Source organism: Bubalus kerabau, chromosome 5 (genome assembly GCF_029407905.1).
Source record: "Bubalus kerabau isolate K-KA32 ecotype Philippines breed swamp buffalo chromosome 5, PCC_UOA_SB_1v2, whole genome shotgun sequence".
NCBI lineage: Eukaryota > Metazoa > Chordata > Mammalia > Artiodactyla > Bovidae > Bubalus > Bubalus kerabau.
In genome coordinates, this window is record NC_073628.1 from 94,855,448 (window position 1) to 94,883,168 (window position 27,721).

The 27,721-nt window shown below is 41.8% G+C and overlaps 1 protein-coding gene across 9 annotated transcripts in view; it reads left to right on the top strand.

Annotated features, from left to right (window-relative positions):
• Positions 1 to 27,721, top strand: part of FASLG (Fas ligand) — a 47,866-nt gene that overhangs the window by 5,298 nt on the left and 14,847 nt on the right. For 3 of the 9 annotated variants that reach the window (XM_055582254.1, XM_055582255.1, XM_055582258.1), the window contains exons 3-4: positions 1,351 to 1,429; positions 9,172 to 9,407. The exons of 2 other annotated variants lie outside the window; for them this stretch is intronic. In XM_055582254.1, coding sequence (XP_055438229.1) covers positions 1,351 to 1,429; positions 9,172 to 9,407 — 315 coding nt within the window. Of the gene's footprint in view, positions 1 to 1,350; positions 1,430 to 9,171; positions 9,408 to 27,721 lie in introns of those variants that run through there. 4 more of the 9 variants (XM_055582257.1, XM_055582259.1, XM_055582261.1 and 1 more) reach the window with 2 other exon arrangements.

The window sequence follows — 27,721 nt, forward strand, 5'->3', positions numbered from 1 at the left end:
GCTGCAAATGACATTATTCCATTGTTTTAATGGCTGAATAGTATTCCGTGTGTGTGTGTGTGTGTACACCACATCTTCTTTTGTTAATCTGCCAGTGGGCATTTATGTTGCTGCCATGTCTTGGTTACTGTAAACAGCACTGCAGTGAACACGGGGGTGCATGTATCCTTTTAAATCCTGGTTTTCTCTGGATATGTGCTCAGGAATGGGATTGTTGGATCATATGGTAGCTCTGGTGAGCTTCCCAGATGGCACTAGTGGTAAAGAACACACCTACCAATGTAGGAGACAGAAGAGATGCAGGTTCTATCCCTGGCTCTGGAAGATCCCCTGGTAGAATACAATTTCTAGTCTTCATATTAGCTCTGCTATCTTGTTCAGTTCAGTTCGGTCACTCAGTCCTGTTCAACTCTTTGCGACCCCATGGACTGCAGCACACCAGGCTTCCCTGTCCATCACCAACCCCAGGAGCTTGCTCAAACTCATGTCTATAGACTCAGTGATGCCATCGAACCATCTCATCCTCTGTCATCCCCTTCTCCTCCCACCTTCAATCTTTCCCAGCGTCAGGGTCTTTTCCAATGAATCTGTTCTTTTCATCAGATGGCCAAAGCATTGGAGCTTGAGCTTCAGCATCAGCCCTTCCAATGAATATTCGGAACTGATTTGCTTTAAGTTGACTGGTTGGATCTCCTTGCCGTCCAAGGGACTCTCAAGAGTCTTCTCCAACACCACAGTTCAAAAGCATCAGTTCTTCAGTGCTCAGCTTTATGGTCCAACTCTTATATCCATTCATGACTACTGGAAAAACCATAGCTTTGACTAGATGGACCTTTGTTGACAAAGTAATGTCTCTGCTTTTCAATATGCTCTCTAGTTTGGACATGGCTTTTCTTCCAAGGAGCAAGCATCTTTTAATTTCATGGCTGCAGTCACCATCTGGAGTGATTTTGGAGCCCATGAAAATAAAGTCTGTCACTATTTCCACTGTTTCCCCATCTGTTTGCCATGAAGTGATGGGACCAGATACCATGATCTTTGTTTTTTGAATGTTGAGTTTTAAGCCAACTTTTTCACTCTTCTCTTTCACTTTCATCAAGAGGCTCTTTAGTTCCTCTTCACTGTCATAAGGGTGGTGTCATCTGCATATCTGAGGTTATTGATATTTCTCCCAGCAATCTTGATTCCAGCTTGTGCTTCATCCAGCCTGGCATTTTGCTTGATGTACTCTGCATATAAGTTAAATAAGCAGGGTGACAATATACAGCCTTGACGTACTCCTTTCCCAATTTTGAACCAGTCCATTGTTCCATGTCTGATTCTAACTATTGCTTCTTGACCTGCATACAGATTTCTCAGGAGGCAGGAAAGATGGTCTGATATACCCATCTCTTGAAGAATTTTCCTCAGATTGTTGTGACCCACACAGGTAAAGGCTTTGGTGTAGTCAATAATGCAGAAGTAGATGATTTTCTGGAACTCTCTTGCTTTCCTATGATCCAATGGATGTTAGCAATTTGATCTCTGGTTCCTTTGCCTTTTCTAAAACCAGCTTGAAGATATAAAAATTCTCAGTTCATGTACTGTTGCTGTCTTACTTAGAGAATTTTGAGCATTACTTTCCAAGCACATGAGATGAGTGCAATTGGGTGGTAGTTTGAACATTCTTTGGTATTACCTTTATTTGGAATGGGAATGAAAACTGACCTTTTCCAGTCCTGTGGCCACTGCTGAGTTTTCCAAATTTGCTGGCATATTGAGTGCAGCACTTTCACAGCATCATCTTTTAGGATTTGAAATAGCTCAGCTGGAATTCTATCACCTCCACTAGCTTTGTTTGTAGTGATGCTTCCTAAGGCCCACTTGACTCTGTACTCCAAGATGTCTGGCTCTAGATGAGTGATCACACCATTGTGGTTATCTGGGTCATGAAGATCTTTTTTGTACAGTTCTTCAGTGTATTCTTGCCACCTCTTCTTAATATCTTCTGCTTCTGTTAAGTCCGTACTGTTTCTGTCCTTTATTGTACCCATCTTTGCATGAAATATTCCCTTGGTATCTCTAATTTTTTTTTGAAGAGATCTCTAGTTTTTGCCATTCTATTGTTTTCCTCTATTTCTTTGCATTGATCACTGAGGAAGGCTTTCTTATCTCTCCTTGGTATTCTTTGGAACTGTGCATTCAAATGGGTGTATCTTTCCTTTTCTCCTTTGCCTTTTGCTTCTCTTCTTTTCTCAGGTATTTGTAAGGTCTCCTCAGACAACCATTTTGCCTTCTTGTATTTCTTTTTCTTGGGGATGGTCTTGACCACTGCCTCCTGTACAATGTCATGAACTCTGTCCATAGTTTTTCAGGCACTCTGTCTATCAGATCTGATCCCTTGAATCTCTTTCTAACTTCCACTGTATAATCGTATGGGATTTGATTTAGGTCATACCTGAATGGTCTAGTGGTTTTCCTTACTTTCTTCAATTTATGTCTGAATTTTGCAATATGGGATCATGATCTGAGCCACAGTCAGCTCCCAGTCTTGTTTTTGCTGACTGTATAGAGCTTCTCCATCTTTGGCTACAAAGAATATAATCAAGCTGATTTCGGTATGGACTATCTGGTGATGTCCATGTGTAGAGTCTTCTCTTGTGTTGTTGGAAGAGGGTGTTTGCTATGACCAGTGCGTTCTCTTGGCAAAACTCTATTAGCCTTAGCCCTGCTTCATTTTGTACTCCAAGGTCAAACTTGCCTGTTACTCCAAGTATCTCTTGACTTCCTACTTTTGCATTCCAGTCCCCTATTATAAAAATATACCTTTTTTTGGGTATTAGTTCTAGAAGGTCTTGTAGGTCTTCATAGAATCATTCAACTTGAGCTTCTTCAGCTTTACTGGTTGGGGCATAGATTTGGATTACTGTGATATTGAATGGTTTGCCTTGGAAACAAAATGAGATCATTCTGTCAGTTTTGAGATTGTACCCATATACTCATTTTCAGACTCTTTTGTTGACTATGAGGGCTACTCCATTTCTTCTTAGTGATTCTTGCCCACAGTAGTAGATATAGTAGTCATCTGAATTAAAATTGCCCATTCCAGTACATTTTAATTCACTGATTCCTAGAATGTCAATGTTCACTCTTGCCATCTCCTGTTCGACTGCTTCCAATTACCTTAATTTATGGACCTAAAATTCCAGGTTCCTGTGCAATATTGTTCTTTACAGCACTGGACTTTGCTTCTATCACCAGTCACATCCACAACTGGACGCTGTTTTTGCTTTGGCTCCGATCTCTTCATTCTTTCTGGTGTTATTTCTCCACTCTTCTCCAGTAGCATATTGGGCACCTACCGTCTTGGGGAGTTCATCTTTCAGTGTCATATCTTTTTGCCTTTTCATTCTGTTCATGGACTTCTCGGGGCAAGAATACTGGAGTGGTTTGCCATTCCCCTCTCCAGTGGATCATGTTTTGTCAGAACTCTCCACTATGACCCATCTCTTGGTTGGCCCTATACAACATGGCTCAGTTTCATTGAGTTAGACAAGGCTGTGGTCCATGTGATCAGTTTGGTTAGTTTTCTGTGATTGTGGTTTTCATTTTGTCTACCCTCTGATGGAGAAGGATAAGAGGCTGATGGAAGCTTCCTGATGCTGCTGTCTTATAGCTGTGCTCTTTCTTGTGTAGCCATTCTCATGCCCCTAAGACAAATATTTTGGCCGACATATCAGCCCACTACAGATGTTGTTCTGCACACAGAACAGCTCCTTATGATTCCCACATAATCCTTTGCTAGCTCAAGGAAGTAGTGTACATGTGCATTCCATTGCCCTCAGATGTTTGCCTTTGTTCCTGATTTCTGGTCTTTGTAATACTCCACTGAGCTGTCAGATAAGCTTCTAATAAATATACTCTCAGCACTTTCCTCAGGGAATTACTCTTTCATGAGCTCTCCCTGCACTGTGTCTCATAATCCTGTGTGTTTGTGAAAATTATTTCAGTGCAACTCCAACAGAGGAGGGCATGGTAGCCCACTCTAGTATTCTTGCGTGGAGAATCTCATGGACAATGGAGCCTGGTAGACTATATAGTCCATAGGGTTGCAAAGGGTCAGACATGACTGAAGTGACTTAGCATGCAAACATTCATGGTAGCCCTATTTTTAACTCCGTACTGTTCTCCATAGTGACTGCACCGATTTACACTCATTAATGGTATAAAATGGTTCCCTTTTCTCCATACCCTTTCCAGCATTTATTGTTTGTGGACTTTGATGATGGCCATTCTGACTGATGTGAGGTGATACCTCATTGTAGATTTGATTTGCATTTCTTTGATAATTAGAGATGTTGATTGTCTTTTCATGTACCTCTTGCCCATCTGTATGTCTTCTTTGGAGAAATGTCTGTTTAGGTCTTCTGCCAATTTTTTTATTGAGTTGTTTGTGTTTTTGATATTCAGCTATATGAGCAGTCTGTAAATTATGGGTTGCCAGTTTGTAAATGCTGCTCCAGATCTCAAAGCTCATACCCACACTCACTAGCAGAGCACACAAGACCCTCATGGAGGCACGGGCTACTCTGCCTGACTGTCCAGTTTCATTTCACACTCCTGCCAACATACATGTAGTCAGCAAGTGTTTATGATTCCTACTACATTCTAAGTATGTTCTGTTACTGCTAAGTCACTTCAGTCGTGTTCGACTCTGTGCGACCCCACAGATGGCAGCCCACCAGGCTCCCCCATCCCTGGGATTCTCCAGGCAAGAACACTGGAGTGGGTTGCCATTTCCTTCCCCCAATGCATGAAAGTGAAAAGTGAAAGTGAAGTCATTCAGTCATGTCCGACCCTCAGCGACCCCATGGACTGCAGCCTACCAGGCTCCTCCGTCCATGGGATTTTCCAGGCAAGAGTACTGGAGTGGGGTGCCATTGCCTTCTCCAAGTATATTCTAGGTGCTGAGGGTATAGCAGAGAACAAAACATAGTCCCTGCCATGCGGGGACTTATGTTCTAGTTAGGGGAGACAGACACAAGCGAAGGTACAAAATGACAGATGGCACCAAGTACCATAGGGAAAATCAGCAGGATAAGCTCCTACTTGGCAGCCTGCAGAACATGCCTTGCTTTCCTGTTCTGCTCTGTGTCTGCTGGGAATGACTCCCCCTTCCTTGGGGCTTAGCTGCTCGAGACCTAACGAGCATCACAACCTCTGAAATATTTTCTCTGACCCCCACCCTGCCCATGGAACATTGGTGACCCCCATCCTGGTTTCTGTGGCACCTGTCCCTGCTCTCGCCACAAGGTTTAAGTATATAATTACTTTTCAGTATCTCCTACCAGATAGTGTGTAATCATTCGAGGGCTTCTGTATTTCCTTAATATTTTATAAATATTTGACAATCAAAGGGACATCTTTGTGAAGGTCTTTAGTAAGGGAGTTGCTGGGTGGGAGGAGAATCCTGCTCTCTTTTCTTCATGCTCTTTCCCAGTATGAAAAGCATTTTTCTTCTGCTGTCAAAACACAGAATGGTGCATGTGGTTACCTAGAAAACCAGGTTAAAGGACACACATTGTTTGTGTCCTTTGGTATAGGGGCAGCTTCTTAATGAGTGTAAAATATTGTCTTGTTATTATCAGTGAGTCAAAGGAGGCAAAGCTGACTTTACCTGGTTGTGAAACAGATACTAGTATACCCATCATGTTTGCACATTCACATATCATATTTTGCACATTCATATTTGCATATTCATACACACATCCACACACATAAGATGAAGAACATATGTCCTGTGCCAACAGGCTGGGACTTAACCGTGTGTACTTACTCGGTATGACTTAGGTAAACAGGATGCATATTTATGACTGACAAGCATCAAACACTGAGCGCTGCTCCTGGCACAGCTCCACCTCTGACCAGCGTGTCTGACTTGCTGCGCGCTGTGGTTGCATCTGGCTGCCACCGCCTGAGTTTCCGTGGTTAAAGCCTCCTTTGTCTAAAATTCTGAGAACCCCAGTGCTGGTGCCTAGAGGCTGGCTCGGTTTTCTAGAAGACGCAGGCTTGGGGCTCCCTCTGCCCGTGTGCTGCCACCCCTGGAACAAGATGAGGGCTGATTTTCTGTTTCTTGAATGGAGCATACACTTGTTCCACTGCACTCTGGAACACCTGAGAGCTGGAGCCAGACCACAGAGGGCTGTGGGCAGAGCAGCTTCTGATGTGTCTCATCTCTGGAAACCCTGACTTTCAAGCTGTGTCAGAGCCGCCCCAGAAGAAAGTGACCAGGCTTGAACCCCGGGTGAGGGGAGGAGGAAGGAGTGGCCTTGGGCAGCTGGGCAGCTGGCTGGGAAGCTTGTGCCCTGAAAGGGTGGCAGCAGGGAAAGGCTCACCGATGGGCATTACTTGTGTGTGCCTTACCTTGGAAGAGGAGGGTGGATGGGACAGTCAGGGTTGCAGCTGCTGCTGACCTCGCTGCTGGGGAATGGGCAGAGACAGGCTGGCAGGACTGTCCAGGGGTTCTGATCACACTGAGCAAGGGAGATTCGGGTCACAGATCAAATCTGAAGTTTCTCTTCTCTTCAATTGTTTATTTGCTTCCTATGAGCTTTAAGTTGAATGCACCCAAACTTTTTTTTTTTTAAAAACATCAGGTTAAATGAGTGAAGATAATTCTTCAAGTCCCATGTCAGAGTAAACCTCCTCGATGAAGTATTTCCTCTGCTCCCAGCTCTGTCCGTTCCTCCACCCTCAGTCCAAGTAGGACTTACCTCCTTTTTAATGCAACACTAATTTTAAGGTGTCTAGAATATTTATCACAACTGTAATGCAGTTACTGTTACATGAGGACTTCTCTGCTTCAGCACGGCTTTTCTAACCACGGTGAGCCTGAGCTGGAGGACTGGCTTGCTCTGTCTGCCTCCCTGAGGTGGGTGGTGAGGGTGTCACACATAGGAGCTCAGTGATGAAGAGAGGAGCCAAGGGGCTCCAAGGCGTGCTCCTTTCCCGGGCCCACTGCGGGTAACTGGCCACCAGCACTGGCCACATTCAGGGAAGGAGATGGCCAGGAGATCTTTTAAAAACGTTTTAAATAAATGTGGTTGGTAGAACACGCAGTATGACATGGCTTCAGAAATGTATCATGTTTTTTTTTTTTTACCATTTGACATTGTTTAATTATTAGGAATATTCAATAGAATGAATGCTATACATGATATATAAGTATATACAAACACATTTGTGTATACATGCGTATTATATATATATATTTTAAGTTAGTATTTTATGAAATTATAACTACTAATCGATGACACCATGACATCACTGTGAAGTCTTTTGACTGCCCCCAACTTTTATAGCCGTTTTATAATCTGAGAGCTACACACAAGGTCCCCACTGGTGGTTTACTGTGTAAATTCCCTGAGGACAGGGTGTAGCTTGTGTCCACTGTATGCCCACAGTGGTTTGTGGTGCCAGGTGCTCAGAGATATTGATGGAATGACTGATCGACTCCTGGCTTTATGGTGGCACCTCAGTCTAATTTGTTTTTTCTCTCGACTTCAGATGCGGGGGGTTGGGGAGGAGGGAAGTGGGGCTGATGATTATGAGGAAATCAACCAGGAAGGGCAATGAGAATTCAAGCCATCTGCCCAAAAAGTAGGATTGCAGTCAGTCATGAAGGTCTAATGTGCTTTTATCAAAGGACTAATGTCTACCCTGTTTGTTCTGGATAAACACAGGGAGGGACAGAGTCATGGAAAAGGAAGGACCTTGAGATCGGGGATAGCTTCTATTAAAAACAAACAAACAAACAAACTTGGGTTTTGAGCAATAGAGAAAATGTGGCTGATGATGAACCCTGATTCAGACATCTTCAGGTGCCTCTAAAATACAAATTATGTTCTGGGGACCTGGAAAGCATTGTGGGAGTTAGAGGAGGTGAAACCTCATCAAAAGCAGTTTCATGTTCTCACACTGAATTTCACTGGAAGGTTAGGTGGGTGGAGGTCTCTCTGTCAGCTCAGGATGAGCCCTGCTCTTCTGGTGAGCTCTGCTCTGCCGCCCGGCAGCCCTAATTTTTCGGGCAGTATTGACCTTTCCTCTTCTCATGGACTGGCAAGACTTAGGCCAGTTGCCCCAAACACTGTCACCGCCCTTTCATTACACTTCCTACTCTCTTTGAGCAGCCACAGAGATTTGCACTTTCTCCTGAATTGTTTTCTTCCTTCATGTGAATGTTCAGTTGAATGGACCCAAACTTTTTTTTAAAGACATCAAATTAAATCAGTGGAGATAATTCTTCAAGTCCCATCCCAGAGTTAACCTCCTCAATGAAATATTTCCTCTGCTCCCAACTCTGTCCATTCATCCACTCTTCTTGTTATGGGTTTATTAGGTCTCTTTTGGTTTAAAGTGACAGAAACCCAATTCAAATAGGTTTAGACTTAAAAATAAAATTTTATGGCCCTTGCAGTTTATAAAATTTAGGGGTAGATCTCCAAGAGTAAGGGCCCCTAGAATCAGATACTCTGGTAATATCCTCAGGTACTTACCTTTGCCCCCCTCTCAGCTTTGCTTTCTTAGACACTACCACATAGATGACTAGACAAGCAGGTCTAGGCCTCCTCTCTGTGTTACAAATAACCGCTGAAGAGCAAGAGTACTTCTTTCCTAGTAGCTCCAGTAAGGTTCCAGAGCTGCTCAGTAATGGCCTAGCTTGGGGCACTTGGCCAGCTCTGACCCAGTCACTAAGGCCACTAAAACTCATGGTTTACTGACCAAGTCTGAATCCTGAGTCCATCCCTGGAGCACGATGGCATCTGGGTGGAATCAGCTACAAATGAACCACAGAGACAGAGAGGGTGGAAAATTTCTCAAAGAAAATTGGACTGTTGTTACCAAAAATGGGGTGATGATTACAGAGTGAATTACATTACAGTGAAAAAGTGCAGGTACTCTGTAAAGATTTCTGCATCCTTCCTACATGCAAGAGTGTTCTCTAGAAACATGTCTTTCCATCTAAGCTTTAAGGGCTGGGCTCCTAAAATTGTGTCTCCCATTCCTCAATACCATCCTGGTTTCATTTAAGAGCTGGCATTTTTTTTTTTTTTTAAGAAAGTTGGATATTTTCTTGTAGAGGGTGTTCATCAAGAGGGAAAATACCATTTCATTTTTTTTTTTCCTATCCAGTGAAATAATCAAGAAGCACAATCTGTGCTCCTCAGTGAGGACAAACAAAGTTTCTGAAACCATCTGGGAACAAAAGATCATCATAGATTTATCTGAATGGAACCAATATGTCATGTGGATGGAGCCCCATATCCAGGGTGATCAGGGTGTTTGGAGCATGCGGTCGGATGTACCTGGCCTTGATGAATGCTGGGAGACTGGAGGTTTTGGCCCTGACTCTGCCACTCACAACCTGGGTGAGACTGAGTAATTCACTTCTTTCCTGGTCTTCCGTTTTCTCATCTATAAATATTAGGTTTTGGACATTTTCTCTCTGGGGTACTCCATTTTCTTTCTGAAGTATTTGATTTTTGGTAGACACTCAAAATCCATAATGCTCTTAATTATGGAGTAATTCACTTCTTTTCTGGGCTTCAGTTCTCTTATGTCTAATGTTAGGTTTTGGGTGTTTTATCTCTAGTGTACTGCACTTTATTTCTGAAGTATTTGATTTTGGGCTGACATTCAAGTCTACAATACTCTGGGTTACACCTCCTCCATATTTGTATGTGGCAAAACTTAAGCACTGCAAGATTAAATTTTAAAAACTCCTTTCTGCTAGATTGAAGAAGAGGAATGTGAGTGACAATAATGCTCAACACTTCTTTCAGGACAAGAGATGTCACTAAGTCACAGATATCTTCAGATCCAATGTGGGCTAGACTTAGTTTCTGGGACACAGTCAACCAACTATCAATTGTCCACTGACCTTGTGACATGAAACTGCCCACAAAAATGAGTAGATGCCCGCTGTGTGCCTAAACATGGAGGATATGAGACAGGAAGGGAGAGAGACATTTGTGCACAGGAAACAAGAAATTGTGTCTATTTCATGTTTAATCATTCTGAGATATTTCATTAATAGAAATGAAATACTGCCAGCCACGATGCTCATTTCAGTTTGGAAAGCTCTTTTATCTCAGATTTCCAACTGGACAACTAAGAAGTTATACTGGATGATCACACTGTTGAAACCCAAGGCAGGTCCATGCTAGATAGAGAGTGAAAGAAAGAAAGAATGAACTGATGGCTGGATGCTAAGATGAATTTCAGTTCCAGCTCCATGGCTGTGAGCACAGGGATCTCTCTTCAAGAGGGAAGACAGCACATAGGTACAGGAAGATATGAAAAAAAGTGGAGAAAACAGAAAATACGTGTCTATAAACTGGAGAAAGGGGCTATGGGACAGGAGAAGAGATGTTTGAACCGAGAGGTCATAATACTTAGCTTCTGCCCCTGAGACCTGTGAAAGGAAGCGCTTCCTGCCACCCTCTGACCACTTCCTCAGTGTCCCTCCCACCGCAGTCCCCCTACTCTTCAACTCTGTGGAGTTGGAGTTGAAACAATTGACCTAAGGAGTGTTGTGGAAATGAAACTGCTTTAGTGGCCATCGTCACTGGGTTCTTGTCTGTGTCTTTATTCTCTGCCCAGCCCTCTCTTGGCCCTCCCTCTGTCCTTTGTGGTGGTATGGGTTAACCTGAGCCCAGGGAGAGTGAGCAGGGCCGTTGCAGGCTGTTAAACACACTCACATGTGCACACACACACACATCCTAACTTGTATGTGAACCTGCATTCTGTGTCAGCTGTCAGAATGTAGGTTCACACACAGGTTAGGGTGCAGACGTGAGAGCAGGCCTTGCTGTGCAGGAACAAGGATGGTGCAGAGCTGCAAGATAAAGGAAACCCCAGCACCTTTGCTCTCCCCCCGGAATCCCTACCCTCAGAGGGTTGGAGCCCGAGGAGTGCCAGACCCAGGGCTGAAGTCTCCCTTTCTGTACGGTCCAATTATCTTGATATGTGAGTGATATATGAAGATGAAGTGCATTGTAGAATTGTGGTTCTCACAAGTTAGGTATCTGCAGAGAGGAAGTTGATTCAGCCAGCGGGTCAGTCACTGTCCTGGGGATGCATTTAGGTATCTCAGTGTCCGTGAAAACCAGTTCCATGAGGGGCAGGACAGACCTGCTGTGGACAGCAAGATGCCGAAGTTAACCTCTGTATGGTGATGGGGGCAAGTTTCTGGAGCTGGCAATAAAAAGACAGGCAGGCTGGCCTCTGCAGTGGTGAAGCATGGAACAGGAGATTCCAGGTAGGTGCCTTGGTAGACCGATGGGGCATTTACCAGGGGACTGGAGCAAGGTGCCAGGGCATGGCCCTGGAAGGAGAATCTGGCAGGGCAACAGGCCTAGGGAAGACAACAGCGAGCAAAGCAGGCCCGAGTGTGAGAGGAATGGGCATGAGGGCAGGGCTTCAGGGATGGGGGAATAAAACCCCATTCCTGGATGCAGTGTATTATGGACACTGGAGCTGGACAGCCTGGGTTTGAACCCAGGCCCTGTGACTCTTTTGAAAAATGACTTAATCTTTCTGAGCTTTGGTCTCCTTATTGCCAATGGGGATATTTAACCTAACTGGGTTATTTTGAGGAACTGATATGATAATCTACATAAAGGATCTGATTCAGTATCTGGATACTCTGTGACACTCAGGATCCTATTTTTTTGGCTACAGTTTATTATTTTATTTTTTTGAATAAGGACTTTCTCAGTTACCCATTGTCTCATAAAAGACACAAGAGCTAAATATTTTTATAGTGGCATACCAGATATACTCTCTTCTAAAAGTTACAGACATATGTTCTATTTGATTTTTAGCAAAGGTTAAGAGAATAGATGTTTTATTGGATGCTCACTATGTATTTTTTCATTTAATCATCAAATCACCATATAAAGTATATTATCATCATTACCCCCATTTCACAGATAAGACATCTAAGGTACAAACATTAAATAACTTATTCATCATAATGTAGTTTAGTTATAGGTACAGATTTAAGCCCCGGTGTGACACTAGATAAGCATTGCTGGGGGCACCAGATGGTTGCTGGTTGATAAGAATAAGGGTATGAAGTTAGAGCACGGCCTGTAGCCCCAAGGTGACAGGAGAGCAGGTCTCATGTTATTTCCTGTTCAGAAGTTGGTCTGGTCCCAGAGCTCAGCCTGCAGTGTCACCATATAATGTGCAGTAAGTTTTGGGTGAAGAGGGTATAGACGGATTATCACTCCATTGGGGCACCAGAGCTGGGAAGTGGTCTGCCCTCCCTTGGCTCCTTGTTGCTTAAGGACTGATGCTCCGGCGTGATGACTCGGGGCTGGCCAGCCCACGGCACATGGGAAGGACCAGGTGGCGCCAGGCAGTAAGTGCTGTAACTGTGTTCTTCTGGGTCTTGGTTTTTGTCAGCTGCAGCTGATTTTCTGAGGATTTAGTTTCCTGTTTGGGTGGGAGATGCATTAAGTCCATTTTGGACTGATTTTCAAGAGCAGCAGCTTTCAGCATTTCAGTTTTAATTTTCTGGATGACTTTGTGCTTATGGCACAGGATCTTGGGAATCTGATCATGCCCAGTGTCCATGCACCTGTCTCCCTCTCTTTGTCCTTCTTCATGTTAGTCCCTCCAGTCTCCTTTCCCCAGTTTTTAGCCTCCTTTCCTCACTAAATCTTTATCTTCTGGCTCGTGGCTCTTTCACCTCCACCTTCCTCTGTCCACATCTTTTCCTATCTGTCTTTTGATCTTTTAACCAACTTCTCCCTCATCATAGAACTATAGTCTTTGGAGTAGAGGGGACCTCAGAACATCTAGTGCAGCCTAAGCCCCAGCTCTCCACCAGCACATCGTTATCCCAAGCTTAGGAATCTCCCAGAACTGGGGACTGACCCCAGCCCAGGGTGGCTCGAGCCGTGCTTGCAGCGCTGTGACTGTAAGCACAGTGGGGCCCCACTGATGAAAGTTGTTCCCTCTGCCTCTGAGGAAGTGGAACCTTCTCCTCTTTGGTACTAGTTCTCCACAGGTCTATCTAGACAAGCAATACTCAGGGGATATTTATTGGACATTGCCTGTGTGCCAGCCTCTGGGCTAGAGATTACAGATTGCAAAGTTGACTTGAAAGTGTCCCAAGAGTTAAGATGCTTATGTTTAGGAAATAGACTAGATTTCCAATAACATGGTGTGTTGAGTGCTATAATAAACAAGCTGCAAGAACCTTGAAGGAGGAGGAATTCACTGTGCCTGGGAAGGCCTCACAGAGGAGCTGATGTCTGAGCTGACTTTGGGAAGAAGAGTTTACCAGGCAGGACCTGGGGATATGGGGCTGCATCAGGCAGCTTGACTAAGATCAAATAGAGTGACGTATTTAACTGGAAGGAATGAAGGAAGGAATTGGACCAATAGATTCCCTGTGGAGACGGAAAAAAAAATCACGTGTAACATGATGTAGAAACCACACACACGGTGGTGCAAGGAGGTCAGGGAGCAGGAACCCTGAGGAGTAGAGGTGTGGGGGTCCAGCACTTCCTGTTGTGAGAGGACAGCTTTGCTGGGTTCCGGTTACCTCTTCTGTTAATAGAGGTGACAGAAATACCGGGCTGTCTGTCTTGTGGTGGAGAGAGTAGGGGGTGGAGTCTGAGCATTCAGTCCAGGTCTCAGTCGTGGAGTACAGTGCATTCAGGGAGGTAAGGCGAGCTAAGCAGTTGCGAGTGTGGCTTCAGACACAGGTAGACCTTATAAAACAGGAGGCATGGAGAAGTGGGGACTAGGAGTTTAAAAGTGAGAACAAGAAACTTCCACATGGAATTCAGGTTCCCTAGAATGATAAATAGGGATTTTGATGGTATGTATTTGGGGAGAACTTATTTGTCAAAGGCATGTGAGAATTTGCAGGGATGAGGGGGCAGTGATGAGAAGAAAAACCTAGAGTCACAGTGTGGTCTGGTAGGAAGACCTGAATTCATGTCTAAGCTCAGCCTCTTCATAGGTTATTTAGCTTCTCAAATCATTTGTAAAATGGAGATAGGATAATTCTTATCATGGAGGGCTGCTTGAGGGTAAAATAAGGTAATGTATAGGGTTCTGCTTCCATGGGGGCTCAGATGGTAAAGAATCTGCCTGCAATGCTGGAAACCTGGGTTTGATCCCTGGGTTGGGAAGATCCCCTGCAGGAGGAAATGGCGACCCACTTCAGTATTTTTGGCTAGAGAATCCCATGCACAAAGGAACCTGGCGGACTACAGGCCATGGAGTCAGACATAACTGAAGCAACTTAGCATGAAAATGACCACAGGGACAGGACTCACCAAATTAGGAGCTCCTGAAGGAATTGTGTTTGACCATGGCTTTGTCTTTGCACCCTTCCATGCTGCTTGGCTCCTGTTAGGTGCTCAAGACATGTATGGATGGAATTTAACAGAAACAAATGCTTCCTGTGTTTCATTTCCAGAAGGTGTGGTGGGGAAGCACCAGAGATAGGGTGTGATTTCTTCCCAGTTCTTCCTCCATACTGGTTGTGGTTTGGGGAGAATCCTCTTACCTCTTTTGAGCTCAGGTCCAAATCTATGAAGTTAGGGACGTGAGTCAGTCAGCTCTTCCCTATTTCAGCATTGACGCTCTAGGACTTTACTGTAAGGTTTCAGACTGGTCAGACATCGCTAGTTTGCAAAGAAAGCTCAGTGGAGAGCACCTCATTTATCAAATTGCAAACTGGTACAAGGCCTAGGGCTTTTCACTTACTGGGCTGTGGCTGTCCCACCATCGGTAATAGACAGTGAAACATATCCAGACTCAGAGGCAGTATGCTCAAATTTTCTTCTCCTGAGACCCTGAGGTTAGAAGGCTCTTCCAGCTGCATAGCCCTGACTAACATCTGCTAGACACTCAAAGGAAACAGTGGGTGACAAAAACGACGACTTTGACATTTAAGTCAGTTCTTAGTACATGTGACCTTCCCACAAACCCACCATGGCACCATGACAAATGTGAGAAGCATTTCAAACATCAATAAAGGTTCTTAAAAGAGCCCACAAGACCAAGGTCTCTCCAGTCTTTTTGCACTTCCAGTTTATTATTGAGCTATAACTGGCATATAGCACTGTATATGTTTACGGTATACAACATAATGATTCGACATCATTATGAAGACATCATGAAATAATTGTATACATTATATATACATCATGAAATAATTATCACAAGTTTAATGAACATCCATCATCTTTTATAGATGCAAAATTTAAGAAGTAGAAAAAATTTTTTTCCTTATGATGAGACCTGTTGGGATTTCCTCTCTTAACAACTTTCATATATAACACAGTGAAAGTGAAAGTTGCTCAGTTGTGTCTGACTCTTTGCCACCCCATGGACTGCAGCCTGCTGGGCTCCTCTGTCCATGGAATTCTTCAGGCAAGAATAATAAAGTGGGAAGCCATTCCCTTCTGCGGAGGATCTTCCTGACCCAGGAGTCAATAGATAACATACAGCAGTAATTATATTTATTATGTTGTATATTATATCCCTCATACTTATACTTATCTTACAACTGGAAGTTTGTCCCTTTTAACCGCCTTCATCCAGTTTCTCCTCCCCCCAAAACGCTGCCTCTGGTAACCACAAATCTGATCTCTTTTTCTGTGAGTTTGTTTGCTTTTAAAGTATAATTGAGCTACAATGCCATGTTAGTTTCTATTATTTGATATTTCTATATATACTAAAATGGTCACCATGATAAGCCTAGGTACAATATGTCTGCATACAATGATACTGCGCGGTTCTTGACTATAGTCTCCTCACTGTACACTTCGTATCTGTGACTCATTTTACAGCTAGAATTTTGTACTTAATCTCCCTTACCAGTTCCTCACCTGCCCCAACCCTCTTCTCTGGCAACCACCTGTTTTTGCTCTGTATATAGGAATCCGTTTCTGTTTATTCATTTGCTTTTTTTTAAAAAAATTATTTATTTATTTAACTGGGGGATAATTACAATACTGTGATGCTTTTTGCCATACATCAACATGAGTCGACCATAGATATATGTGTCCCTTCCCTCTTGATCCCCACTTCCACCTCCCTCCCTACGCCATCCCTCAAGATTGTCACAGAGCGCCAGCTTTGGGTTTCCTTCATCATACATCAAACTCCCACTGGCTATCTGTTTTACATATGGTAATGTATATGGTGGTGGTCGTTTAGTCACTAAGTCATGTCCGACTCTTGTGAGCCTATAGACTGTAGCCCCCTAGTCTCCTTTGTCCATGGGATTTTCCAGGCAATATGTTTCAATGCTGTTCTCTCAAATTATCTCACCTTCTCCTTCCCCCACTATGTCCAAAAATCTATTCTTTATTTCTGTGTCTCCTGCTTTGTTTTTTAGATTCCATATAATAAGAGAAGTCAGATAGCATTTGTCTATCTCTGCGTGTCTTATTTTATTTAATACCCTCTAGGTTTATCCATGTTGTCACAGATGGCAAGATTTCATTCTTTTTTATGGCTGAGTAATTTTCCCTTATATATATCTTCTTTATCCATTCATCTGTTTCTGGGCACTTAAGTTACTTCCATATCCTGGCAGTTGTAAAAAAAGGTTGCAGTGAACATAGGGGTTCATATGTCTTTTTGAATTAGTTGTTTCCTTTTCTTCAAATAAATACCCAGGAGTGGAATTGCTGGATCATATGGTAGTTCTGTTTTTAATTTTTAAAGGAATCTCCATACTGAGTTTCATAGGAGCTGCACCAGATTACAGTTCTGCCCACAGTGCATGGATGGGAGTTCTCTTTTCTTCACGTCCTTCCAAGCACTTGTTGTTTGTTGTCTTTTTGATAATAGCCATTCAGACAAGTATGAGATAATTTCTCATTGAGGTTTTGACTTGCATTTCCCTGATGATTAGTGATATTAAGCATCTTTTCATGTGCCTGTTTGGAAAAATGTCTGTTCAGATCCTCTGCCCATTTTCAATTGGTTGGATTGTTTGTATTTTTGATGTTGAATTGTGTAAGTTATATATATATGTGTGTGTATGTGTGTGTTTGTGTATGATATTAACCCCTTATTGGATATATTTTTTTGCAAATATCTCCTTCCACTCACTCCCATTTAGTAGGTTGACTTTTCATTTTGTTGATAGTTTTCTCCATTATGCAAAAGCTTTTTAGTTTGATATAGCCCCGTTTGTTTATTTTTGGTTTTGTTTCCATTGTCTGAGGGGACATATACAAAGAAAAAAAAAATTCTACCATGACTGATGCCAAAGAGCTTATGGTTTTTTCTAGAAGTTTTGTGGTTTCAAGTCTTAAGTCTTTAATCCATTTCAAATTTATTTTTGTGCTTTGAGAGAGGAATCTAGTTTGAGTTTTGTACTTTAACAGAGTAATCCAGTTTGATTCTTTTGCATGTAACTGTATAGTTTTCCCAACACCATTTATTGAAGAAGCTGTCTTTTCTCCATCATGTATTCTTGCCTTCTTTAATTACCTATAAAAATGTGGGTTCACGTCTAGTGAAGTCACTCAGTCGTGTCCAACTCTTTGCGACCACATGGACTGTAGCCTACCAGGCTCCTCTGTCCATGGGATTTTCCAGGCAAGAGTACTGGAGTGGGGTGCCATTTCCTTCTCCAGGGGATCTTCCCAACACAGGGATCAAACCCGGGTCTCCCGCATTGTAAGCAGACACTTTTACCATCTGAGCCACCAGGATTCACTTCTAGGATATCTTTTTTCCCACTGAATTATGTGTCTGTTTTTGTGCAGGACCATACCGTTTTGATTACTCTAACTTTGAAGTATAGTTTGAAATCAGGGAGCATAATACTTCTAGTTCTACTTTTCTTTCTTAAGATTGTTTTGACTATTTGGGATCTTTTGTGTTTCCATACAAATTTTAGAATTATTTCTTCTAGTGAAAAATGCCATTGATATTTTGCTGGGGATTGCATTGAGTCTGTAGATTACATTGGGTAGTATGCTCTTTTTAATCATATTAATTCTTCCAATTTATGAGCATGGGCTATCTTTTCATCTGTTTGTGCTGCCTTCAATCTCTTTCAACAGTGTCTTACAGTTTTCGGAGTACCATTCTTTTACTGCCTTAGTTAGACTTATTTTTATTCTTTTGCAGTGGTTGTAAATGGGATTGTTTTCTTAATTTCTTTTTTGATAGTTTCTTGTTAGGAAATAGAAGTGTGGCAGACATCTGTATATTAATTTTATACTCTGCAACTTTACTGAATTCATTGATGAGTTCTAGTATTTTTTTTGTGTGTGGTATCTTTAGGATTTTCTGTGTATAGTATCATGCCATCTGCAAACAGTAACAGTTTTACTTCTTCCTCTTCCATTTGGGTTCCTTTCATTTCTTTTTATTGTCTGAGTGCTGTGGCTAGGACTTCCAACAGTATGTTGAATACAAATGGTGAGTGTGGGCATCCTTGTCTTGTTCCTGATCTTAAATGAAATATTCTCAGCTTTTCACTGTTGAGTATAATTTTGGCTGTAGGCTGGTCATACATGGCCTTTATTATATTCAGGTATATTCTCTCTGTAGCTACTTTGTGAGAGATTTTTTTTTTATCATAAATAGATGTTAAATCTAATAAAAAACCTTTTATGCATTTATTGAGATGATCATATGATTTTTATTCTTTAATATGTTAATGTGGTATATCACACTGATTGGTTTGTGGATACTGAACCATCCTTGCATCCCTGATATTAAACCCACTTGATCATGGTGTAAGATCCTTTTAATGTATTGTTGAATTTGGTTTGTTAGTATTTTGTTGAGGATTTTGGCATCATGTTTATCAGTGATATTGGCCTGTAATTTTCTTTTTTATGTGATATCTTTGTCTAGTTTTGGTATTAGGATGATTCTGGCCCCTCATAGAATGAGTTAAGAAGCTTTCCTTCCTCTCCAAGTTCTTGGAATAGTTTGAGAAGAATAGGCATTAACTCTTCTCTAAACATTTGGTAAATTTAACCTGTGAAGTCATCCAGTTTTTTTTTTAATTCCTAATTCAGTTTTATTACTGGTAGTTGATCTGTTCATATTTTCTATTTCTTTCTGGTTCTATCTTGGGAAAGTGTCCATTTTTTTGGTGTTCAATTGTTTCTGGTAATCTCTTATGATCCTTTGCATTTCTGTGGTATTGGCTGTAACTTCTCCTTTTCCCCCCCTGGTTTTATTGATTTGGGCCCTCTTCTTGATGTCTGGATAAAGGTTTGTAAATTTTTGTTTACCTTTTCAAAGAACCAACTCTTAGTTTAATTAATCTTTCTATTGTTTTTTTGGTCTCTATTTCATTTATTTCTGCTCTGATCTTTATTATTTCTTCAGACATTTTCAGTCTTAATAGATATTGTCCTATCCTGTCTCCTACTGGCCTATAGGCAGTGGGTTCTCAGCCCTATATACTTGGGAGCACTGCTCATAGAGCAGTCTTGTTTCACAATCCCTCTTACATTGTGTCCTTTTTGGATTAGAATTTTGGCTCAATACCAACAGGCTGTGTGACTTCAGGCAAGTCCCTTAATCTATTTAAGTGTCAGTTTCTTCATCTATATTCATATAATCAGCATACATTTATTGAGTGCCTCTAATACCAGGCACTATTCTTGGCTTGGAATATTTATTCATTTGTCTTTGAGAAATTAAAGCAATTGGTCACTGATAAGATTTAGGGAACCAATGTATGACCTCCAACACTGTTCCCAGTTGTATACTATGTATTTCTGTGTTTGCATACAGAGACTGAGAGGAAAATATGGTCAGTGAGCAGAGGCATACCTAACTTACCATGTCAAGGTCAGCCACCAGGGTTCTAACTGCAGGAGAACAAGATGAACCTCCTGAGAGAAATAGTAATACAATGAAATGGTATTAAAACCTTTGAACAAGAGAGATGATGGAGTCTCTCCCTGGCTTCTTGGGACATACTTTGGGTGGAAAGGAGGTCATCTGGAGGCAGGAAAGACCAATGAGTGCTTGGGATCCAGTTGGATTATTAATGGTAACAGGTGCCTTTGGTAGTAAGTCTGTTCCTCTCAAATGTCTTTTGGCTTGTCTCAGGTTTAAAAGCCAAAAGCTGATGGGAAATTTAGAAAGTGAAACATAATTTGAGCATTCTGTAAAATCACTTTATGAGGAGCCTGTAAAGAATTTCAGCATTTATTTATTGAGTGCATATTAGTTGCCAGGCACTGTGCTGGGCTGGGTGTACAATTGAATGCAATGTGATTTTATACCTCCTATCGAATAGTGATAAGTACCAGAAGAGGGGGAAAAAAATCCCAGAGAGAGAACACTAACTGGAATTATCTCCTTTAGATGAAGTGACAAGTGAAGACCTCTTTGAGAAAGTGATATGTAGTTTAGCATTGAAGGGTTCTAGCACCTGGTCAAATAAAAGTGGGGCAGAGCTGGGGCAAAGAGCTTTCTAGGCACCATCTTAGGCATAGATCCTGAGGCAAGGAAGAATTTGCCCCATTTGATGAACTGAAAGGCCAATGTGGCCTGTGTGTGGTGAGAGAGGAAGGGAGTAGAAACGGTTAAGCTGGAGAGCTGGGAAGAGCCCAGATAATGCAGGGTCTTGGAAGTCATGATAAAGTGTTCAGATTTTATTCTAAAGGCAATGGGCAGCCACTGAAGTGTTACTTTTAAGAAGCAGACTTACATGATCAGATTTACACTTTCATCAGTGACAACTGAAGAAGTGACATGACCCACCTCAGTGGAAGATGAAGAAATACAATGTTGTCATGATTCCATAATAAGTCAATGACAGACTGATAGCACGTGTATTATCAGGCTATGGAGCACGTAACATCACTGAATGAGGCTGCAATAGAATCTTAATTCCCACTAAATAGTCCTGTTCATGACCTGGGACCCTCTTGGAATTATTAATTCAGTCAACATATGTTGAGTTTTTACTCAGTGATGTTGAACAAAACAGACACAGTGTACCACGTGTAATTTGTTAATACTCAGTACTACCCCTGTCTCTATCCTCTTCCCCATTCCCAGGAGCACAAAGCTGAGAAATGACAATTCTTCCACTCCATTGCAAGTGAGAGTCCAGTTGGATTCCACCAATGAGAAGGAATTCCATGAGATTTGGAAAGTAATAGAGGAGAAGCCACTGGTTGTCACAGTAGTTACTGAAAAGTGTTTGGGGACAGCAGAAGTGGTCTGGGTTTTTCCTACAGCTTTCTGCTGTTCACCTAAGAATCACCAATATCAGTGTTGTTGGAAGCTGAAACCACTGGTTGTAGCATGAGTCTGAACTTCAAAGTTTCCTAAAGTTGTTCTTGCTGACTTTTGTTTGCCCAATCTTTAACTCCTGTATTAATCCTTTCCCCACTTTGCATACTTGAGGTGGCTTCTGTTTTTCTGTCCAGACTCCAATTGATACACAAAAGACAGGGAAAAAATGAGAATAGTCTCGACATCCAATGATACTGTTGCATGGAGTGGCAGGGATGAAGGATAATTTTGGCCCCATTGCTGCTGACATCCACGTCTCCAGATTGTCCCCATTCAAGTTGCTGTGACCTGGAGAAACAAGAGTTGTGCTTGATCGCTTATCCTCCAATTCAGTTTTTTATACTAGAAAAGAACATCAAAGTTACCTTTATCTTAGAGACAAGAGATCAAATTGAAGCATAGAGAAAGTTGTGGTCATCCACCTCTTGAAGTGAGTTAAAAAGCCTTCAATATCTTACAGATTTTCCTGAGCCAATCAGATTGTGAAGTGGGAGTAGAAAAGGGCCACCGATAAAAAGAATAGAAAAAACACACTCTTTGCAGATCAAATAGACTTAAATGTGACTGAAGCCTGGCTCAACCTCTTGCCAGGTTTACTTTTCTTCTCTGAATCTAATCTAATCTAATCTAATAATCTAATTATTCTGAATAATTAGAGATAATGAGATAATATAATATGAGATAATAATAATGAGATAATATACTCATTTTCATAGACTTATTCTGCATATTAATGATGATGATGACAAATAATAATTACTGCTAACAGTTGTAAAACATGTGCTGTATTCCAGACACTCTCCTAAATGCCTCATGTGAATCAACTCATTTAATTAATCCTCACAATAACACTAGAGGCAATGGATGTAAAGAATATAGCAGAGCTGACAAGATGACTTACGAACATGTGTTTCTGACTCTAACCCTTGAAATAACTCCAAGAAACAGGCAGTGTCTTGATGGGCCTGAGAAACTAACATCAACCTGAGAAGCTCTTGAGGGGAGAAGAAGGGGTGGCTGCATCTCAGTGTACATGTGCATGTACGTTTACAGCAGCTCAGGGGAGAAGAGGGTCAGATGCCACACGGAGATGGGCCAGGCCAGAGCTTTATGAGTCTGTGTGTTTCTCTTTCCTATCTTGCTTGGTTGTCATTTTGAGGCAGATAAACAGCATTGGATGCCCAGAAGCACTGGGGGAAATATCAATATAGTGCTGGAATCTGGCTGAGGTGGGGAGGAGGAGTCAATAGCAGGTATAGATAAATGACTCCAGCTGAGGAAGAAAATCTCTTAAAAAAAAGAGCAATGTCAGGCAGACCCTCGGTAGATTTTCTTTGGCAAGGTAGGTGGCAAACAGGGGATGATTTACCCCAGATTATAATGCCAGAGGCTCTTCCTCCTAAGGAGGGATGCACTGCCAACTCCCTAAGCTCCCTAGGAAGGGCATAAATTACTCCTGGATTCCTAGGCTTTAGCCACCTCCACCTCTTCCCTCCCTCTAGCTCCCACACACATGCTTCATATTATGCTCCATGAGAACTGAAACTCGCAGGAATGTGTAAGCTCGCAAGGAAAAGTGATCAGACATATGAGGAACACAGTGCTGTAAAAGAAAGACACCACCAAACAAGTTATACCAGGCAAAGAAAATTAACAGACCATAGAAAATAAATTTAAAATAAGCATAAGAAATACCTTCCAAAAATATGAAGGTAAAATACCGACAACATTAATCAAGGAAAACAATTCAAAGAAGAACTGGTGGGAAATATTGGATTTGAAAAAAATGTTATAGTTGAAACAAAAATCTTAATGAATTTGTTAAATTTTAGAACAGATATAGCTGAAGAATGTATTGGATGTATTACTGAGCTGGAAGATATCTGAAAACTTCAAAGCATCAAGAAAGTAGATAAAAATTTTGAAAGAAATCTTACTTGCAAATCTTTGGGGGGAAAAAAGTTAGATTTTGAAATGTATATCCAGCCAAATTACCATTTAAATACTAGTACAAAGGAACTGTAAGGATCCCTCACAACCCAGAATTAAAACTCTAGGCCTCAGGAACATGACGAAGGTGATGGTAGGGAATGGGACTATAGTTCACTCTCTCTTCTGTGAATTTACCTTATGTGGACTACTTCAATGGACTTCCTTGCCCTCTGGCTTCTGATTGAATTTGCCTAATGGGAAGCCCCAGCAGAAGAGAAGAATCTATCCTATTGTGGAAGTGAAGTGAAAGTCACTCAGTTGTATCCGACTCTCTGCGACCCCATGGACTGTATAGTCCATGGAATTCTCCAGGCCAGAATACTGGATTGGGTAGCCTTTCCCTTCTCCAGGGGATCTTCCCAACCCAGGGATCAAACCCAGGTCTTCTGCATTGCAGGAGGATTCTTTACCAGCTGAGCCACAAGGGAAGCTTGTGTAGTAGGACAGATATTTATTCTCCAAGTACACCTTGGACTGGCTGCAATTCTTGACTTGAAGTCACAAGTCCTATTAGGCTGTCTTCTCCATACAAGTCTGCCCTTCTTAGGTTCCAATAACTTATCATTCTTCTTAACTAGTGGTCATAACAACCCTGTTCCTTCTATTGATAAAAGAGTATACTGTTTTCTTTTTGATTTCCCTACATCTTACTTATATGGTTGTCCTTTTTGCTAAGCCCTTCTCAAGCTATGCTAATTTCTGTTCCATCTGTTTGCTGATGAGATTCTGATGATATAGTAGGAAACTTTATTGACAGAGTTATATATTAAAAACAAAACCTTAGAAAAACATCATACTTATTATGAGAAACTTTAGAACAGTCTCTCTGTGATTAGGGATAAGAGCTAGATACCCATAATAAAAATTACTGTTTTATATAGTTCTTGAGGTTTGGGACAATCCAAAAAGAAAAGTAAAAGAATGAGGCATAGAATTAGAAAGGGAGATTAGAATTTACCATTTTATCCACTAATAATGTTATGTTAATAGGAAAGAAAACCCCAGGAGTCTATAGGCACACTATCGGAAATAAAGAGAGTTCCATAAGTTTACAAGAGTCTAAATTATTACAGAATGAAGAGCATTTATTTAAATCAGTTAGAGTCATTTGCAACTATGAATGACTACGAACAAAGCTAGTAAGGTGATGGAATTCCAGATGAGCTATTTCAAATCCTAAAAGATGATGCTGTGAAAGTGCTGCACTCAATATGCCAGCAAATTTGGAAAACTCAGCAGTGGCCACAGGACTGGAAAAGGTCAGTTTTCATTCCAATCCCAAAGGAAGACAATGCCAAAGAATGTTCAAACTACCACACAATTGCATTCATCTCACACACTAGCAAAGTAATGCTCAAAATTCTCCAAGCCAGGCTTCAACAGTACGTGAACTGTGAACTTCCAGATGTTCAACCTGGATTTAGAAAAGGCAGAGGAACCAGAGATCAAATTGCCAACATCCATTGGATCATGGAAAAAGCAAGAGAGTTCCAGAAAAACATCTACTTCTGCTTTATTGACCATGCCAAAGCCTTTAACTGTGTGGATCACAACAAACTGTGGAAAATTCTTAAAGAGATGGGAATACCAGACGACCAGACCTGCTTCCTGTGAAATCTGTATGCAGGTCAGGAAGCAACAGTTAGAACTGGACGTGGAACAACAGACTGGTTCCAAATTGGGAAAGGAGTGTGTCATGGCTGTATATTTTCACCCTTATTATTTAACTTATTTGCAGAGGACATCATGCGAAATGCCAGGCTAGATGAAGCACAAGCTGTAATCAAGAGAGCTGGAGAAATATTAATACCTCAGATATGCAGATGACACCACCCTTATGGAAGAAAGCAAAGAACTAAAGAGCCTCTTGATGAAAGTGAAAGAGGAGAGTGAAAAAGTTGGCTTAAAACTCAACATTCAAAAAACGAAGATCATGGCATCTGGTCCCATCACTTCATGGCAAATAGATGGGGAAACAATGGAAACAGTGACAGACTGCATTTTAGGGGGCTCCAAAATCACTGCAGTTGGTGACTGCAGCCATGAAATTAAAAGATGCTTACTCCTTGGAAGAAAAGCTATGACCAACCTAGACAGCATATCAAAAAGCAGAGACATTACTTTGCCAACAAAGGTCTGTCTAGTCAAAGCTAGGGTTTTTCCAATGGTCATGTATGGATGTGAGAGTTGGACTATAAAGAAAGCTGAGCACTGAAGAATTGATGCTTTTGAACTGTGGTGTTGAAGAAGACTCTTGAGAGTCTCTTGGACTTCACTGAGATCCAACCAGTCAATCCTAAAGGAAATGAGTCCTGGATATTCAATGGAAGGACTGATGCTGAAGCTGAAGCTCCAATACTTTGGCCACCTGATGTGAAGAACTGACTCCTTGGAAAAGACTCTGATGCTAGGAAATATTAAGGCAGGAGGAGAAGGGGATGACAGAGGATGAGATGGTTGGATGGCATCACTGACTCAATGGACATGAGTTTGAGTTAGCTCTGGGAGTTGATGATGGACAGGGAATCTGGCGTGCTATAGTCCATTGGGTCACAAAGAGTCGTACACAACTGAGTGACTGAACTGACTGACTGACTGGACTATAGCCCACCAGGCTTATCTGTCCATGGGGATTCTCCAGACATGAATAATGGAGTGGGTTGCTGTATCCTCCTCTAGGGGATCTTTACAACCTAGGGATCAAACCCAGGTCTCCCGCATTGCAGGTGGATTCTTTATTGTCTGAGCCACCAGGGAAGCCCATGAAGGGGATTAGTGCCCTAATGAGAGCCAGAGGAAATCTTGCTTCCTCTTTCCACCCTATGAGGATACAATGAGAAGTCAGCCATGTGCAATGCAGAAGCTACAGTCTTTTAATGACTTAATCTTGGAAGTGCTATCCCAACACTTGTGCTTTATTCTATTTGAAGTGGGTCAGCAGGTCCAGTCCACATGTAATGGGAGGGATTTATGAAAAAGTGTGAATGCCAGGAGGTGGAGGATCATTGGGGTTATGTAGAGGTTGCTTACCACAGAATCTAAAAATACCCCAGAAAATGATGTATATTATCACAACAAAATTACAAAATATCAAGCAATTAATCTAAGAAAGAATGGATAAGACCGTCCTGGAGAAAAATTTTGAAAGCCATAAAGGACAGATGAAAAGCTGTCGATAGGGCAAAAACATCGTAAAGAAAACGCTTCGCCTAAATTTGTGCAATTACAGTAAAAAGAGTCCAGTAGAACATTTTAAGACCATGCTAGTTTTCTTTTCTAAAGCAGAGACATTACTTTGCCAACAAAGGTCTGTCTAGTCAAGGCTATGGTTTTTCCAGTAGTCATGCATAGATGTGAGAGTTGGACTGTGAAGAAAGCTGAGTGCCGAAGAATTGATGCTTTTGAACTGTAGTGTTGAAGATTCTTGGGAGTCCCTTGGACTGCAAGGAGATCCAACCAGTCCATTCTAAAGGAGATCAGTCCTGGGTGTTCTTTGGAAGGACTGATGCTAAAGCTGAAACTCCAGTACTTTGGCCACCTCATGCGAAGAGTTGATTCATTGGAAAAGACTCTGATGCTGGGAGGGATTGGGGGCAGGAGGAGAAGGGGACAACGGAGGATGAGATGGCTGGATGGCAACACTGACTCGATGGACGTGAGTTTGAGTGAACATGAGTTGGTGATGGACAGGGAGGCCTGGCGTGCTGCAATTCATGGGGTCACAAAGAGTCGGACACAACTGAGTGAATGAACTGAACTAACTGAACTGAATAGATATAGGACAGATAAAATATACTCAAGTTTTTTTTGAAAAAGAGGATCAAAGAGGGAAAATTTTGCCATACTAGCCTCAAGACATTTTATAAAGCTATAATTTTGAAAACTGTGTGACACTAGTACTGGAATAGAGAAAGAAATCAACGAGACAAAGATAAGAGCCCAGAAAAAGACCCAACTCTAGGTACAGACTTCATATATGATAAATATACTGTGATCCACTGGGAGAAAAGATGGATTATGTTAAGAAAACTGATTCACATGTGGAGAAAAACAAAGATGAACTCATGCACATCTCTTTAAATCTCTCTGACTGGCAATCCTACCTGCTGAAAGAAATCACCAACTCTGAGTCTTTCTGCTCCATCCATCTTCAACAAACCCTGGTTCCAGAATCAGAGATGCAGGTAGGAGGGGGAAGGTGAGAAGGAAAGAAACTCTTCAATTTGGATGAGCTGCCAGCCTGCTGGCTCTTTGATTTATTTATTCAGTGCATCTCCCAAGAGCAAATACACAATTTTTTCCCTGTAGTGATCACAGAGTTAACATCTATTTGTAAAAGATTATTTTTGCTAATTCATAAGGTTCTGGTAGAACCCCAAACTATGATAGGCCCCTGTCATTGTTTGTCAGGGTGTTTATT